Below are 18,388 nucleotides of genomic sequence, written 5' to 3' on the forward strand. Positions count from 1 at the left end.
GGGCCATCCCCCTGTGCTGGGGGCAGGGAGCTCCTCATTAGTCCAGTCCTGTGTCTCTGGAGTGTGGGGCGTGTCGGCACTCCGCTGTGACAGATGACTGGCATTAGGAGGTGTCAGCTGGGCACCCCCCAGCACAATGGGGTAAATTTGTAATGAGAGCTCTGGCCCACAGAAGCCCACTGATAGCACTGTGAGTGGTTAATGACCTGCTCAGGCCTTTAGCTCATCTGTCGCTAATGGGCACAGGCAGAAAAAAGGAAGAGAGAGGGAGACTGTGCCAAGTCTGTCCCAGCCTTTATGTCCTACAGATGATTAACAGCTAATTAAACCCCAATCTGTGACAGACATTAAAATCCCAGCAGTAAAAATGGTGGCACCAGCCAAAAGTGACAGGTTTTGCGCCATGCGCCGGTGTGCACAAGATGGCCAGCCACTGTCATCTATTTGATGTAATATATCAAATATGCTGCACAAATACATTTTCACGTACACGAGAGGCTGCGTCGCCTTGCTGTATTAATATATCTTCTCAACTTTTTAGCATGCTTTGCCGTACATAGTAAGTATGCCCGTACTTGACTTTGCCTCTTGATTGCCATTTAGTCTCCTAAACTCAGTCCCTTCATTGAGCCTGGCTTATACAGCGTAAAACTGTCATTACTGTACTTGTAAATCCATTGGTTTGGGATATGCGTGAGATTAGGAGAGGATTTTAAGCAGACTCCTGCTGAAAAAAGCACCTCCTCTCCTCAGTCCTAACAGCCCCCCTCTCTTCCTGCCTGTCCATGTCACGCCACTCTGAGATCACGGCTGATTGTTGTTTTTAGCGTGAGGTCGAGGGGAAGGTTAAGAACATGATCCCCCTCACCAGATAACAAGCCGGCTCTGGCCACTGTCATTTCTGAGTAACATTCCAGAATATATGACTAATTCTCTTGCTCAGCGGAGCTCGAGTTCTGGATATGATTATAGGAACAGCAGGTGACTTAAGGCCTTGAATAGACACACAGCTCGCCGGCTACTGACAGCAAGTGATCAGACAAACCACAATCTTGTGTCTGCAGTCCAAAAAAAACGTTTGATATTTTGACAGTTCTGTCCATTTTTTTCACATTGTGTCCTTATAAATGTATCCTACGTGGTATTTTAGTGGAGTTAATGCAGAAGCGTTGCAGATAGACAAGAGAAGCAACCCAAACACACGGTGTGAGAGTGCACCACGGAGACATGATGTGGGAGAGATTGTTGGTAGTTGGACAGAGGGCTGCTTGAGTGACAAAACAAGACCTGACAGACAGCAAGACCAGCACAAGTTGCCATTGCACCAACCTCTCATGGCCAAAGCACCAAACTAGCTGCCATGACAGATCTTTGATGCAGCAAAATTCCCTCAGGTCATCACTTCTGCAAAAGCACATATCTGTCACCCTCTGTGACATATGTTGGATGCATTACCCCAGGGATGAGGGAACGAAACATTGATTTGAGTTGATCTTGGTTCTTCTGGCAGAATGAAATGTCAATTTCAGCTTTGTGTGACCTAATAATGATTCTGGTCAATTAAAATGGATTGTTGATTGGGTGGGACATCAAAATTGATAAAACAAGAATATTTATAACTATATTGATAACTATTGATATTGATAATAATATTGATAACTAAAGAGCAGACATGATTTAGCAACCACATACAACGTTTAGTCATGAAGTCATAGTCCTTTCCCATCATTATTTCCAACATCTCTGCTGCCATAGTGTTTACTTATTACAAATAATAGATGCATTATAATAATGCCCATATGGAAAGTGGTGCAAGAATGTCATAACTATAAAGGAAGCAGATTGGCATAGCTATAAGGGACACCATAACAGGAACAGGTAGTTCCTGCTTCAGCTTTTGTGGAGAAACATTCATCCATGGTACAAAGCCTGGACTCTGTAGGCCCACTAGTTTGTTTTTCACACATGAGGTTTTCTTTGTCCTCCACAAACGGATGTCCTGACGCCTCACTTCTGTACTGTAGGTCTAATGGAGCAGCTGGTTGGCCATCCAGCTGACATCTAACAGCCAGAGGGTGTAAACATGGGACAGCCCCGCTGACAGATACATGCCACTTTATGACGCACTTCGGTCTGTTCCTCAGCCAGGCCCAGAGCCTCTGCTTAGAACCCAACTGCCATTGCTGAAGTTTATCAGCTTAATATGCTGACAGCTTCCTCACACTTAGTCCTCCAGCTCTGGGATACTGGACCATGGAGACAATTATCTAACACAGACATGTCTATGAAGTCCAGAGAAGACAGAACAACTATGCCATGTTTGTTTTTGTTATCATCCGTGAATCAAAGTAGCGTTTGTGTTTTTCGGTCATCTGAAAAGTTTTGACAGGGCAGATGGGAGAGATTTACTGCAGGTGTCAGGAGCCATGTGTTACTGGGAGAGTACTGAGTACTGGGCTTTCCCACACCCAAACGCCAGCCCTCTGGACTCTCGTGAGGGACCACCAGCTAGAGCAGAGTCAAAGGTTGCCAGTATTTACATTCAACCATCATCTCCTCTCTCCGCTCTGCTCAACCCCCCACCGCTCTTCTCCTTCACAATATCAGAAGAAGTTTGTGGGCAAGCTAACGTTACTTTCCCCATTCAGTGTTTCGCCTCTCTAGGCTCTGTAGCTCCCAGCAGGGGAGGAATCCCCTGCTGTTTCATTACATTACATTACATTACATTTGGCTGATGCATTTTTAACCAAAGCGACTAACAACATAGTAACAGTTAAGTTTTAAAGCAATTCTCTCTACAATTTTAGGACAATTTAAAAACGGTAGAGTACAGTAAGAATAAGTGCATCAGTAAGTGCTGTTTTTAAACAATTGAGTGTCAGTTCAAGACGGCTGGTGAGTGCTAGGATCAGCAAGACTTGTTGTAAGTGGTGCTATGAGAGGAGATGTTCTCTAAAGAGCTGGGTCTTCATGAGTTTATTGAAAATGTTTTTTCATGTTTTTCCATAGTGTTCCTCTCTGTTCCCCATAACGAGTGATGCTTGTCAGTTAGGCCTGCTATCAGCCCTTCTTCCCAGGATGTGCGCTTGCGGAGGCCCGTGCTGTTCTCCTCTGAGGCCTGTAAAGTGAGTGTGCCCCGCCTGCCTGTGGGGAGCGGTAGAGTGGCGGAGGCCAGGCATCTCCATGGCGTCTGCTCAGCGTCTGGCGCTGCTCTCTGCAGGGGGATTGTGATGAGCAGGGGCAGACATGTATACCGCATGTTTGCTGTATTTTACGACCCTCCCCCCCTCCTCCTACTCTTGTCCTCCTCACTGATGTAATGGAGGAGCAAGAGCCCTGAGAAATATGCTGCTCTATTGCAGTTGACAAATCCCCTCACTAATGCTTTGTTATCCCTCACTCCTGACTCCACTTCACCCCACCACAGCCCTCACATCCCCAGAAGGCCACACCCTTATCACACCGTCAGCTGGTGTCCTCACTTGCATCAGGTGCTGGAGAATACCTATATATGGGGGCTCAGTAGATTGTGAAGACTTTCAGAAAGCAGGCAAATCCCCGTCCCCACCTCCATTCATTAACATGGTTTGGTACTTCACTGTTTCCGGCCATCACGTCATGGAGAAATGGAATATGTTTGTATATACTATGTGTGTGTGGATGCGAATACATGTGGTCAAGAGAAGGAAGTCGGCTACAAGGTTTTTGTTTAGTTTTGGTGTGAGCGGGTGACTTGGCCTTGATGTTGCAGTGTCCACTCAAGCATGCTCTGTGAATAAAAGGAGTTAATTAAGTTTGCAAGGTCCCTCTTTTCTCCCTTCCTCGTCCTCTCTTCCTCTCTCCCCTACATTTCAAACCACAGTCTGACAAGGACAATGTGTTTTAGGCCATCAATCACACAAACCCACTGACCTCAGTATCTACGTCTCCTTAGCCCTCAAGAGCTTGCTAATTTACTGCTTCCACCTCATCTGCACTTCACCAACTTCTCGATGCTGGAGGTCATCTGAACTCTATCAAAGAGGTCCCTTAACACTATGCTATACATTCATTCTTTTGGAAAGCATTGATGCACAATGTAAGGTATTTTTTGTGCTAGATATTTAATCTAATTTAATCTTAATTGCTTCAGCTGTGTTTGTATGAATAGATACTCTAATTGGTGGGTGATTGGTGGAGATTATTTTCTGGCAGGGTATATGTTAGGTCTGTTGTACAGATTTATGTCATTAATATTCAGTGAAGGTCTTTGAAGGCCACAGTGTCTGGCTGCATCCTCTGCTATTTTTATCCATAACTGTTATCCATCAGCAGTTATTGCAAATAATGAAATGATAATATTTGTCATAATTTATATTAATTTTCCTAACTTGTGAAATGTAGTGCACAAGGCACAGAAAAGTCATTGGCTGCAAGAACTTGAGCTTCTTTAGGTTCTGGGTTTATCCAGTTATAATATTGTCAGGTGTTTCCACCTGGTTCAGCTACTTTAGCCTCCAGGACCTCCACTGTTCCGACGTCCCAGCCAGAGAGTCTGTCCGCATCATTCTCAGCCTCTCTCTCTCTCTCTCTTTCTCTCTCTCTCTCTCTCTCTCTCTCTCTCTCTCTCTCTCTCTCTCTCTCTCTCTCTCTCTCTCTCTCTCTCTCTCTCTCTCTCTCTCTAGGACATGAAAGTGAGAGTGTAAAGATGGCACTCATCCATTGTAATCACTCTCAGCATCTCAACCACACACTCCAGCTCAGCAAGAGCTCCTTAAGCCCCATGTGCTGTGTAGTCATTTAAGAGCCGGCTAACGGCTATCCAAACAGCTATCCAAACAGCCCTCCAGAGCAGATGGACTTCCACCACTACCAGCAGAGCCGCTGGGCTTTTAGTACTGATGTAGGGGGTTTTGTATAGAGCCACTTATACACCCACTCATCAAAGCAGGGCTTGCCTACTGCCTTTAAATTACCGTGCCCTACCCCCTCCTCACCAGTCTGTTTATAAAAGTTAAATGCATTTGCCATATTCAAAGGAGCCATGTCTCCTGAGCATTTTGGGAAAAAGAATTTTGCACAATCACACCTCACTCTGCTTCCCATCATAGCATGGACAGGATATCCATTCCGCCATCCAGGGACAAACTAGCGTCTCAGGTTCCTATCCCGACCCTGCACCCCACCCATACCCTGTTGATTTGGGTACTAGATGAAGGGGAAATATAGAGCACTGAAATTACACTAGAATGCACCACAAAGCATAAGAAATATGAGTAATGCCTAAGGAATGCTAACTCCAGGATACTAACGGGAGTTCTGACTTTTGTCCTACTCTTTTTTTTTTCTTTGCCTCTCTTACTTTCTTGTCTTTCCTGGACGTTCTTTTCTTTTTGCCTTCATACCCGTTCTCTTTTTCCTTATTTGGTGTTGCTTTCTTTCACATTTTTTTTTTCTTTTGCAGCTGTCTCAATTAAGAAAGACAGTTCTCTAAACAACTGTGGGTGTCTGTGGGACTGGCTGGGAGGTTCTACAGAGTTAGCAAGCAGTGTTAGCAAGGACACTCATTAAACAGACTCCAAATCTCCTGCCTGCCTCTTTCAGACCTAGGAAGGTACCACCTACTGTACCAGTTCAGATGGTCATGGCCTGAGACTAGGTCACCCCAGAGGGCCTCCTGCACCTGCTAGACAAAGATCAAATGTACTCAGATAAATGTTCAAAGGGGCTGCTGGAATGTTACTACTTTAGATTATAGATTTCATAATCAGTAATAAAGTACAAAATAATTTAACTCTGTTGCTATTGCTAGTAAAAATAAAATACCAGTTGTGGCTTATTTGAAGATCGTTGGTGATATCATACTTTAGGTCCTGCAGAAATTTGGCACTGATGCCTCTTGCATTTTTTTCTTGCGTCTTGTTTGCTAAACCTTTATACTCATGCAGTCTGTTCAATCATTTCCATGATTTGCACACCCATACACACCCAATCATCTAGCTCTGGCACCGTGATACCAGGCAGTGAGACCAGGTAGGACCCACATTCAACACTGACCATTCAAGCATTTTCCCCCTAATGGATTTGGAACCTGTCCTGTTTCAGACGCGTGTTTAGTAGTTCCTGTAACTGCTTCAGTGGCCACATGCATCTGATTTGTGTGAGTGACTCTGAGGAGTGTCTAAGGACTGTCAGTGTAATCTCCCCTAATCAATAGAGCACAGCCTGCCTGCCAGTCATGCGGCCGGCCTCAGACCATGACCTAACCGTTGCACCTCCAGCCCTGACTAGTCTGTATTCACATGCAGATGAGCAGATTGATTTAAACGACATTTTAACATCCACACAGACAGGTTACATAAAGTCTATACAATGTTGTGGAATCAAATGTGATGTGTAAAGACTTTCAAAAAGAAAATAATCTTGTTCAAATTAAGTTGATTACAGTACAGTATAATACCAGTCCTTTACAGCATACTGTAGCTCATTGTAGCTGTTTTCCCATTTAAGCACAACAAATATATGGGGTCCAAAGGGACTTAGCTGTGGATGTTGTGCCTCATCTGAGATTCTGTAATTTAGTAGTTTTCCTGCTGGTCAGCCAGAATTTGTAGTGGGAGATAGCATTCCACGAATTTTCAGACATTACCTGCTGGTATAAGCTTTTGCCCGGCAAATGTCTGTCTGGAGAATTCACAGCAGGGTTCGACATGACCCACACAGAAACACAGGAAGTCTAGCTGCTATTGCTGGACATGGCCGTTACACAAGCAGCCAAACTAACAATTAGTCAGTCTCCCCAGATTTGACTTTTCCTGGTCAGAGTGGGCACTCCTTGGACCCACTCCCAGACAGGGAGGCCCCTCCCACCCCTTCCCCTCCAAGATGGCGGAATTAAGAAATCCAAGATGCAGTGCACTCCATCAGAGCCTTGTGTGTTTTGTTTTCACTGGAGCAGAGATTGCAACCAGCTGCCAAGTGAAATTTGAAGAAAATTATATCCTCTTTTCTTTTCTGACAAGCTATTTTTAGAAGTACTTTTAATTTTGCCCTCTCAAAGCCAGATGTCCTCTTAGCAGAGTGTTCTGCTTGAGGAGTCTTGGCACAAGTTGGAGAAGCATGAGAAGTCCTTACACCCGGACGCTAAAGCTCCATGCACTCAGGTGGCCTGGTGAAAGGAGGCTGTTTGTACATCACCACTCATACATGAGCACAGATAAGCAACACAACGCAACGCAGAAGGCCCCACCCCCTCACAGAATTTGCATGAAGCCCAACTAAATTATTCATTAATTGTGGAGCTGTCCCAGTGGAGCGCAGTGCCCCAGACCGCCTCATCTAATTGGCACATCAATAACCCGCTTTAGATCCTTTTAATGAGCGCTGGATTCAACTCAATAGTACGTACAACCTACAACACCTATTCTACAAACTACTCAATATAATAGAGTCCGCTGTGTTGTGGTAGGAAAACATTTGTATCACCTATTGATTAAAAGCAACTTAGGCTGTACTGCACCATTGCAACTTTAAAACCAGATTGAAGCCATTAGTGACTATACAAATCTAGTTCCAAAAATCTGACTGGATTGTTAACATATTTTCTATATCTAACCAGGGAGGATTGTCAAACTTAATCTAATGGCAGACATGTGGAGGACTTGGAGCCCCAAACTTTAATTATTATTTTTTATCACAACAGATCCTGTCATGTCTGCCATTGGATTAAGTTCGACTGGATAGTTTATGTGACAACAAGCAACATTTCTATGGCCTGATGCAGCTGCATTTGTATTATAGTTTGCAGTCGCAAAATTTCTTCTGAGTGGATTGTGAACAGCTTCCCCTTCAGGTTAAATTACGCCGCGTGCGTCTGCAGCTCCCTGCGCATGTATACGTGATCCCCTGCCTCCTCTCTCAGGGACCAGGCCTGCCTGACAGGCTTTGAAGCGACGCCGTCGTGATCATTTCCTCCTCCGCAGCCTTTGGGGGCAGAGGCGAGCGCCGGCTCCTGCCCCGGGCCTCATTAACATAGAGGCGTTCCTCCAGGGGGAGGGGTGCAGGTCTTCAATAACACGGCCCCTCGCTTTGTTTCCGCACGCTGATTGACACGAGATGGCGGCGCACATTAAATGCCCATCAGGCTCGGCATTAGTTTTGGAAACCGGGGAGCTGGGGACTGCCGAAAGGTCAGCGCTGCCAAATAATGAAGAGAGGGATATCCCTCCCCTCCTCTAGTACGCCCTCGCTCCATCCATTTTAGAAAGAGGAGAGAAAAAAAACAGCTTCTCCATCTTTCTTTGGATTTTAATAGATATGTATCCCCTAATAAAGGGGATTGGTTTTTGACACGTGGCTTTTAACATAATAACACGTACGCAGGCAAGCGGGGTGCTGGCAGACACATGTCTGGGCCGAGCCGCTCCCCTGAGACACTCCTGCTTCATGTTATTTTGTGTAATTGTGACGCCATGTGTATTTCTCCTCACTCCTGCCTGGTTTAATGTTGTCTTTTTAAGTGATCCCGCACTGTCATAAAGGACAAGAAACAAACGCGTCCATTAATGATGATGAAAAACACTTTAACCATCTCTCTTCGGCTGCTCATTGAGATCCATTTCCACGCCTTGACAGTCCCTGCTGGGGCTTTGGGCAGAGTGGAGTGGAGAGCAGCCCTCCAAATGAGCCCTGTTGTAATCATCATAAACACTCCAAACTATTAACTCCGTTCTGTGGAAAGTGATTCTCTCCAGAACTGTAACCCAAGACCCTTCATGGCACATTTGCTCAAGTGCTCCCTTTTGGCCCTGACATTTAGGTATTTTTATTGATATTGTGCTGCTTTTCATAAAATCATTTATGGGAGATTGCAGCGGGCCATGGAGCGGTTCCTGTGCGGGGAAATGTCACCCGTTTCTCTTCGTCTCTCCTCGTGCACCAACACAGCGCTCTAATTAAGAGTACAGCAGAGAATTAAAGTGAAATTAGCTGTCAGAAGGGCACATTTAAATGAGTGATGTGCCGGCTCAGGCAGTAAACATTTAAATGATATAAATGGCTGTTTAAGTGCACAGCTTAATGTCTGTCAGAGTATAATGTGACACAAGGCAGCAATGACAATCAAGAGTGCGTCACATTCTCATTTGGACACGTTTAGAGCCTTTGTGTCTCAACATCTTTGTGCAAATGAACACAATCGCTGCTTTTATGAGAATCCATAAACGCTCAGTGTGCTCTGCCAGCTAATGAAGGGAGAAACAGCTTGTAGCTTCAGCCTCATCGGGCTCATCAGACAATAACGTGCAAACATGTCTCTCTGCTCTTGTGTTAGAGTGACTCGGTGAATGATTGAGAAGAAACAGAAGACAAGTCCTGCATCATTTATGCTAATTGTCAATCTCTGGGAAACCATTTGTTTTCGTTTCAAGTCAATGTTCGCATCTCCTCCAGACCCTCCAGAAGATATCAAAATGTTGCTTCGGTCTCTTGGGTGTTTGCCTTATCTAGTGTGCATTGTTTATCCATTGCCTATGGAGTTAAACCAAGGTTGCTTTTTTTTTTAGTCTTGGAGAGAGTGTGAGTACAGTATATGTGTATGCTCTGAATGAACTCTCAGGTATGGGGTGTAATGGGGTGAATACCTTAGAATGTAGGAAATCTTGAGCTATCCCTCAGGCTGTGTCTATACAGAAAACATTAGACAGGTGTAAGGCAGGTAATAACATTATCATAAAAAGCATCCAGTTCCTGAGTGTCCTTATGTGTGTGTTTCTGTGTGTGTGTTCTCATTGTAGGCTCTGGAGAGTGAGTTTGTGTCCTGCCAGCTGCACCACTGGATCGACCTCATCTTCGGCTACAAACAGCAGGGGCCCGAGGCCGTGCGGGCGCTCAATGTCTTCTATTACCTGACCTACGAGGGAGCGGTCAACCTCAGCTCCATCAATGACCCCATGCTCAGAGAGGTCTGCCATACACACCCTCTACACCACCACCACCATCAGCAGTCTGTACTACATGACTTCAATATCCAGCTTCTTTTCCTTCTGTTTTGTTCTATATTTTGTTATGTAAGGGATAAAGTTTAGAACGCCGGTCATTATTGGGAAAATAAGTCCCGACAGGGCGAACCAGACCCCGACGCGCCAGCGGAGGGGTCTTGTTTTGCCCTGAAGGGACTTATTTTTTCCATAATGACCGGCGTTCTATACATTATCCCGCTTTTTATTATCTGACTACTTGCCAAAACGAAAAAATAAACTCCACGATATGTCTCTTTACAATTAGGCCTATTTGTTACCGCGTTTCGTTGTGGCTTTTTGCTGAGAAACAAATAGTTAAGCAACACACGCTGAACTTGAATCAAACATTCTTTAGAACACAGCTGATCAACCGTCTGCTTTCACTTTTGAATGAAGTTCCAATGCAAGAAGTGACCGGAATACTTCTGAGTGATATGATCAGCAGCAAAACCCCGTTGCCATTGACAGCGGTAATTATATGTTTGCAGCGGTAATTACATGAATTTATTTTACCGTAGAACGTTGGGAAATCCCATTCAAGTCAATGGAGTGTTCTACTTGTCTTGTGAAGAGCCGTGTAATAAATATATATATATATATATTTTTTTTTTTGTAGGGCAGCCGTGGCCTACTGGTTAGCACTTCGGACCTGTAACTGGAGGGTTGCCGGTTCGAACCCCGACCAGTAGGCACGGCTGAAGTGCCCTTGAGCAAGGCACCTAACCCCTCACTGCTCCCCGAAAGTGCGCTGTTGTTGCAGGCAGCTCACTGCACCGGGATTAGTGTGTGCTTCACCTCACTGTGTGTGTTTCACTAATTCACGGATTGGGATAAATGCAGAGACCAAATTTCCCTCACGGGATCAAAAGAGTATATATACTTATACTATACTGTATAACAAGAGGTGTTGGTAATTCAAGCTAGAAGACAAATCTGTACTCTCCTGGAGTCAATTGTGTGACTATGCATAATTCATGGCGCTCTCTGGCAGCTTAGCCACACTGACATGGTTCCCTGACGGCTGACTAACAGTCAACACTAATGTGCTGCCTCTGGGAGAGCAGCGCTGGGCCTCCTCCTCACTCACGCCCACGCAGATACATCGCCTTCACTCACACACACCAGCAGAGCTCTCACTCACTCCGCTAAAGACACATCACATCACAGCACGCTCATCCCTGCCGTTATACAACAAGAAGCAGATCAAGGCAAACGGTGTCTAAAGAGCTTCACAATTAAGAGCGTTTGGCCTGTGACAGCCAGCTAAAAATGTATTCAGATTAAGAGAATATCTGGAATCCTGTTTGAGTTATTCAATCTTAAACAGAGGACTGGGGCTTTAGAGGGACCTGAGACTGGAGCATGCTCAGGGGGTCTGTTCCTGTGCCCTTCATGCTTGGCGGCTGGACTGAGGTGGAGATGAGGGGGTGGGGCATGGAGCGCTGCGGAGCGCCTGATTGATGGCGCCAGTCAGGTCATTCCCATCCAGATGTGCTGAGCCCTCTCCACAGCATGCAGATTCATTACTGCACTCGCTCTCTCTCTCTCTCTCTCTCTCTCTCTCTCTCTCTGGCTCTCTCCCTGGGTCCCCTGCCTAATGCCCTCTGCCACTTGCAGCCTCTTTCACACTGAGCTGCCCCCTCTATCAGGGAGCCGATAAATCCACACCGCTGCTATCAAACCCTGGGATGATGTGCGAGCGCTGAATAAAAGCAGGGTGTCAGGGATGCCAGCCTCAGCAGGGCTCTGTGAATTGGCTCTCTACACGGCTGGCGTGTCCAGATCATCACGTGACGGAGCCCACCTGAGGGACATTTGAGGGCACTCTTTGGCCACTCCTGTGTCACGCCCATCAGCGCTTTGTTTTTAGATTCCATGAATGGCATGAACTACATTGTTTGTTTTTGTTACGATGTTTCTCGGAAGGGCAGTGCTTGTGAAGTGCTTGTGGTTGCTTTTGTATGTTTGGTTTGTCTTTTTGGGGTTTATTTTGATACAGCTCTGTCCTGTGCTGGAGGCACTCCCCCCTCCCTTCCTCTCCTCCCCTCCTCTCCTCTCCTCCCTCCCTCCCCTCCTCTCCTCTCCTCTCCCTCCTCTCCTCTCCTCTCCTCTCCTCTCCTCTCCTCTCCTCTCCTCTCCCTCCCTCCTCTCCTCTCCTCTCCTCTCCTCTCCTCTCCTCTCCTCTCCTCTCTCTCCCCTCCTCCCCTCCCCCCTCCCTCCCCTCCTCTCCAGACGCAGACGGGAGCTGGGTGAACTGCTCTGCAGGCCGGCTTCAGAGAGCTTCATTAGTTGTATAAACAGACTGGTCGCTGCACCGCCAGCATGTTTGTGCGGAAGCAGGGCTGTGGCAGAGGAGGAAAAGCCTTAGGTTCTGGGCTACATCACACACACACACACACACACACACACACACACACACATACACACACACACACTACTTTCCCTCCTTTTCTCCTTCTCTTTCCCTCTTTCCCTGCCGTGCACTCTTGTACTTTGTCACACAGACACACACACACACACACATACACAAGGAAAGGCCTGTGGCGTGTCAGACAGTCTGCCAGTATGTGTGAGTGTGCCTGGGCTTGGCTGGGCTGGGCTGTGCCAGGGCTGCTCCTGGCTGCTGCACTGCTGCTTTCTGTCACACAGAACCAGACGACTGCAGAACAGAACAGACAAAGGAGAAGAGCGTCGAGCAGTGCACAGGAAAGAGGACAGCCTGGCAGTGCTGCCCTCTCATTTCAGTTGCACCAAAAAACACATGCTGCTGCTAAGTCACTGTGTGTGTGTGTGTGTGTGTGTGTGTGTGTGTGTGTGTGTGTGTGTGTGTTTGTGTGTGTTTGAGAGAGGAGAGAGTGGGAAAACACAGTCCAGACCCATACCATAATTACAGATTAATGACTAATGATTACCATCCTGCAGTGGCTGCTCCATTAAAGAGAGCTCTCCTGCATGCTGCGTGAGCAGAGGCCCTGAGCCCTTCACTCTGCTGCCTCCTCACACACAAACACAAAGCCCCAAACTGACCTTAATTTAGCCCCCTACAGTCACGCCTCACCTTCTCTCATATGCGCAAGGAACCCCATTATGGGAAATAAGAAGATTTGGTCACAGCTTGTTGTACATCCAAATTGCCTTGTCAAGGCCCTGAGTAAATCAGTGGGTGTGGGGCGGCCTGCTTGCCTGGCTGCTGAGGGCTGCTGCTGGCCCTGGTGGAGGGGGTGTTATCATGTAAATGTGTGGAATATAGGGAGAGCTCATCAGACACGGGCCAGCACCCTCCGAGATTGGCTCCATCCTCCCCGCGGCCCGCAGCATGCCGCACCCCCAGAAAGCCCTCTCCTGCCGGCCCTGTAAACGTCAGTGCAGGATTTAATGATGATGGGTTGGGTGCCTGCTAAAGATGCACCCCTGCATTAGCTTAAGCAAACGGGCTCCAAAACCCAGGGACATGACCTTCAGCTCGCAGATGACAGCCCCTTCACCCATCACCAGCACACATACACACGCACACTGTTTCTCACGGACACGGGCGCTTCAGCACAGGGCTCTCCCCTCACTTCTGACTGCCAAGGTGGGCCCCTCAGCCCTGATGAGCTGCTCATGAGCTTGATCATGGCGTCGCTGGTTCGTCTCACGGATGGGCTGAAAGATCACTGGCTTTTCCCAGACGCCGGGCGGCTTTGCCTGTGCTGAGACAAGAGATGTGCTGTTTTGTCCTTTTTGCATGACTAAACAGCTCGTCATCTGCTTTTACTGGTTTTGCCCTAATGAGACCAGCAGCAGATTTCCACTCACTTTGTTTCTCTAGAAGGGGGACAAGAGAAGCACAGAGAGAGGGAAGGAGGTGGTGGAGTAGAGAAGCATGGGAGATGTAGTCTAAGAAGGAAGGAGGTGGTGGAGTAGAGAAGCATGGGAGATGTAGTATAAGAGGGAAGGAGATGGTGGAGTAGAGAAGCATGTGAGATGTAGTCTAAGAGGGAAGGAGGTGGTGGAGTAGAGAAGCATGGGAGATGTAGTCTAAGAGGGAAGGAGATGGTGGAGTAGAGAAGCATGTGAGATGTACTGTAGTCTAAGAGGGAAGGAAAGGAGAAGAGATGGTGTCCAAGGAATGGAGAGATGAGGAGTAGGAGGTTCAGCATCCATAAGAAAGAAAAGAAAGGACAGAGAGAGAGCTCTGCAGTCGTGCGCCCCCACCTCCTGCGGTGGGACAGATAGGAGCGTGGGCTGGTGGAGAGGAGAGCAGTGAGCGGCTCTCTGCTTATTCTCATCCAGTGGAACATCAGGGACGGGCCCACTCACACAGCCAGCGCTCACATGGAAATCCCATCTGCAGGGCCTCCTCACGGCTCTCGTCTGACGCTCACATGGAAAAAGCTTGGTTCTCAGACACTAAACCACATGGACACGTCACCGCACCAACGCTGTAACATTGTCATAGACACACACAGACAGGCTCTCAGACAAACACAGACAAGGACAAACCAACGCACACACACACAAACATGAATGCAGATATATGCCAGCATTGCACACACACAGTCTCTGAACAGTGACCACTCACCTTCTCATCTCTCTACTTCACACACACTCACACTCACCACCTGACTTCATTGCTGTCACTACTGATTTTACTCTTGATATTTTTTAGATTTCACCCTTGTGGAAAACACACGCACACGTACACTCTCATACACACACAAACACACATGGGGGCGGTGGTAGTGTAGTGATTAAGGAGATGGGCTAGTGTGCAGTAGCCTGAAAGTTGTGGGTTCAATTCCCGGCTTCCACCGGTGTGCCATTGAGCAAAGCACTTAACCCCAAGTTGCTCCTGGGACAATGTAATTAACATATGTGAGTCACTTTGGACAACAGTGTCTCCTAAATGTAAATGTACACAGAAAAACACTCTCATACACATACACACTCTACACACTCTGCACACACACACACACATCCACTCTCATCCACATACACACTCTACACACATGCACACATCCACTCTCATACACATCCAGTTCATAGACTGCGCAGTAGAGTGATGTAGTCCAGACCTTGTGAGCTGTGTTCTCAGGTGACATTTATGGTCCTATATCTCTTCATTAGTGCCATCTAACACTCCTAACTTCTGTGTCTACCACCCCCCAATCTCTCTTTCTCTTTCTCTCTCTTTCTCTCTCTCTCACTCTCTCTCTTTCTCTTAGGCGGTTGAATCTCAGATCAGGAGCTTTGGACAAACACCCTGTCAGCTACTCATAGAGCCACACCCGCCAAGGAGCTCAGCCATGCAGGTGGTGAGTTACATATGTACAAACTCACTCACTACACACACACACACACACACATATGTATCTCACGTCTCCACACCCAATGCAGATACACATGCACACTTCCACTCATAATCATACACATGTATGCACACCCACAGATGCACCCTGTTCCCATGCACACGGACAGTAAGCTCAGCCTGCTCTTGAGAGCATTGTGTCCTCCGGGATCATCCATCCCCTGGCCCACTCAAACACACACAAGCACTCAAATCTACACTAGGTAATGCTTTCTTACTTGGACACACACACACACACACACACACACACACACACACACACACACACACACACACACACACACACACACACACACACACACACACACACACACACACACACACACACGCTGTGCTCTGATGACCCCCATCTGCTTAGCCTCAGAGCAGACTCTTCTTTTGCCTTCTTTTCCCGCTCCATCATTGGCATCTCCTGGTTGTTATTATTATCCTTTTTTGAGCATCCAAACATGGATCCTACCGGGCTGTTTGAGGCAGAGGAGAAGTGGGATGAAGGACGTGGATTACAAGTGGAAAATGGTTTCTCAGCAGGAGAGGCAGGGGACTAATGGCCCTGATGTGACAAGCCTCCAGGCTTGTGTGTGTGTGTGTGTGTGTGTGTGTGTGTGTGTGTGTGTGTGTGTGTGTGTGTGTGTGTGTGTGTGTGAGAGAGAGAGAGAGAGAGAGAGAGAGAACAGTATAAATTTCTCTGTCAAGCGACCCCCAGTGTTTGTAGCACTGTGAAGGTATTTGGCATGTGACTGTGCTGCACTCTCCCTCTCCCTTTTCCATCCACACTGAAGCCCTATAAAGAGGCTGGAGGCAGAGGCAGCTCTCAGCAGGCCTACAGTATGTTTTGTGAGGGTCTGGGTTGAAAGTGTTGGTGATTTTTGGCCTCTCCTGGTTTACTGTAACCAGAGCTTTACTGGGCTGGCTTTAGCCATGTCGGGAAACACGTCCCCCCGTACGGCCGCAGTAAAGCCGGCTGCCATGGGCAGAGATAAGAGGTGCAGTGAGATGAAGACCAAACCCCGGCAGGCCAGGAGGTTCCTGCAGGAGGCCAGCCAGCTACTGCAGGAGCCGACCCAACTCCCCACTCTCAGACCTTATGAGAGCCACTGGACTGACAGAGCAGCGCACGTGACACGTGATGAATACTGTGCCTTCCCAGCGCTCATCAGTTTTCGGAGAGCTGTGAGCATTTTTAGATGGAGCTCTTATGAGCCTTTACACTTCTTTTGCCTAGTAAGCACAGGGAATATAATTAGATCTACATAAAGAGTATGTATTCGATTAGTTTCTTCTCCTCTTCTGAATCATTTAGTCTCTGCCTGCATTCTTCGACTTGTAGGCGAGGCAGACGAGAAAGTGCTTACTACAGCAGTAATGATGAAACTGCCACATTTTATGAATTAAATTTGATAGTAGCCAAGTAGCCAGAAAAGCATTGTTATTAGAAGGCTACTTGTGTAGAGCGTAGCAGGCTTTTGTGTGTGAAATCAAATGAAATCCCTACTTCAGTTCTGCCATCTTTACACTTGAAAATGTATGCAGTGCAGTGGAGGGGCAGATGCATGCACACATTGCACCAGTTCAGATACAGGGTACCTATAGTGGTTTGGTTAGATCAAGGAGGATTTCCTATGGTTTGTCGAGCACATTATGCTTTGAATCCTAATATCACGTCAGCACTCCACAGGCCATTTTGATCCCAAACGCTCTCTCACCCACGTGCGTTCACCATCATTGTTTATGTGGTTTGAAGTCATTTGTCACATTTGATTGTACTGCTTTGAGTTCAGTGGGAGTGTGTATGTGAATCTGCTCTGATTCCCATGACGCAGCTCTTCCTGTTTTCCTCTCTGGTCCCTGTAACCTCTTCCCTGCGCTTCCCATCCATCTCTCTCAGTGTCTCATCCTCAGTGTCCATCTCTCTCACTCGCCCCTGCTCACTCGTCCTCAGTGTCCATCTCTCACTTACCCCTGCTGACTCGTCCTCAGTGTCCATCTCTCTCACTCACCCCTGCTGACTCGTCCTCAGTGTCCCGTTTCTCTTGGCTTTGTTTGTCTCCCTCTCACCTGGTTGACCTCTCCGCAGTCCCCTCACTCGTTCGTTCTTTCCTCTGTCTCTCTCTCTCACTCGTGCTTTCTCTTTCCTCTGTCTTTCTCTCACTGTAATGACTTTGTCAGAAGCACTATGTGGCTGTCAGACTTGAGGATTTGGCTCTATGTGCTTTTGACATAAAGCATAGACATCATCATTTTAACACACGCGCACACGTACAAACGTACACACGCACACACGCACACACGCACGCATACCCTTTTATTTACTTGAACACGAATCCTTATGGGCCAGTGGAGGTCATGAGCACCACAGAAGGACAACCTTTGGCATGAGTCCTGCACCAGATATGCAGCCAGCGTTCACTTCCTATTTTCCAACACAGTACATTTCAGCCCTTAATATCATCTGTTTACCCAGGGCATTCAGATGTTTGAACTAGTGTCTTGGTAACACGTGCACACACACACTCACACACTTTCTGTATTACCATCTTGTTGATGTAATTTCACAGATTTATATCAAAGTCATAAGCATAGCAGAATTGTTTTGCTGTCAGTGGAAGTTTCTGCATCGTTCAATGGCCGACAGTCTGTTTGAGCTGCACATCATATTCATTTGGGAACAAATAGCTCAGAACGTAGCAGCAGGCCAGACGCATCCATCCCATCGTGCGCGGTTGCGTGAGGCCAGCCAGTGATTACCCACTGCTGTTGCTTCTTAATCCTCCCGTGGTAAGAGATCTCTCTTTGAATGTCAAACTGGGAAGTGCACTTGATGGTTGACTGACTTCAGGACTGTGCAATCATGTCGGGTTTTTTTTAAAGCTCCTGTTAGTGCTGCTCTGCTCCGTGCGCTGCTCCCCACTGCTCCCCCCTCTGCTCCTCAGGGCCTGCTGTGCTCCTCATGTCACCGCGCCGCTTGCAGCATCAGTGCTCTTGTGATGAGGTCATCATTACGAGACGGTTTTGGCTGCACCGGTGTCATTTGGAGCAT

The 18,388-nt window shown here is 47.2% G+C and overlaps 1 protein-coding gene across 7 annotated transcripts in view; it reads left to right on the forward strand.

The window, feature by feature from the left end:
- The window catches only part of lrba (LPS responsive beige-like anchor protein), a 197,246-nt gene that overhangs the window by 155,694 nt on the left and 23,164 nt on the right, over positions 1-18,388 (forward strand). For all 7 annotated transcript variants that reach the window (XM_048245589.1, XM_048245607.1, XM_048245615.1 and 4 more), the window contains 2 exons: positions 9,774-9,941; positions 15,206-15,295. In XM_048245589.1, coding sequence (XP_048101546.1) covers positions 9,774-9,941; positions 15,206-15,295 — 258 coding nt within the window. The remainder of the gene's footprint in view (positions 1-9,773; positions 9,942-15,205; positions 15,296-18,388) is intronic.

Source organism: Alosa alosa, chromosome 1 (genome assembly GCF_017589495.1).
Source record: "Alosa alosa isolate M-15738 ecotype Scorff River chromosome 1, AALO_Geno_1.1, whole genome shotgun sequence".
NCBI classification, from domain to species: Eukaryota; Metazoa; Chordata; class Actinopteri; order Clupeiformes; family Clupeidae; genus Alosa; species Alosa alosa.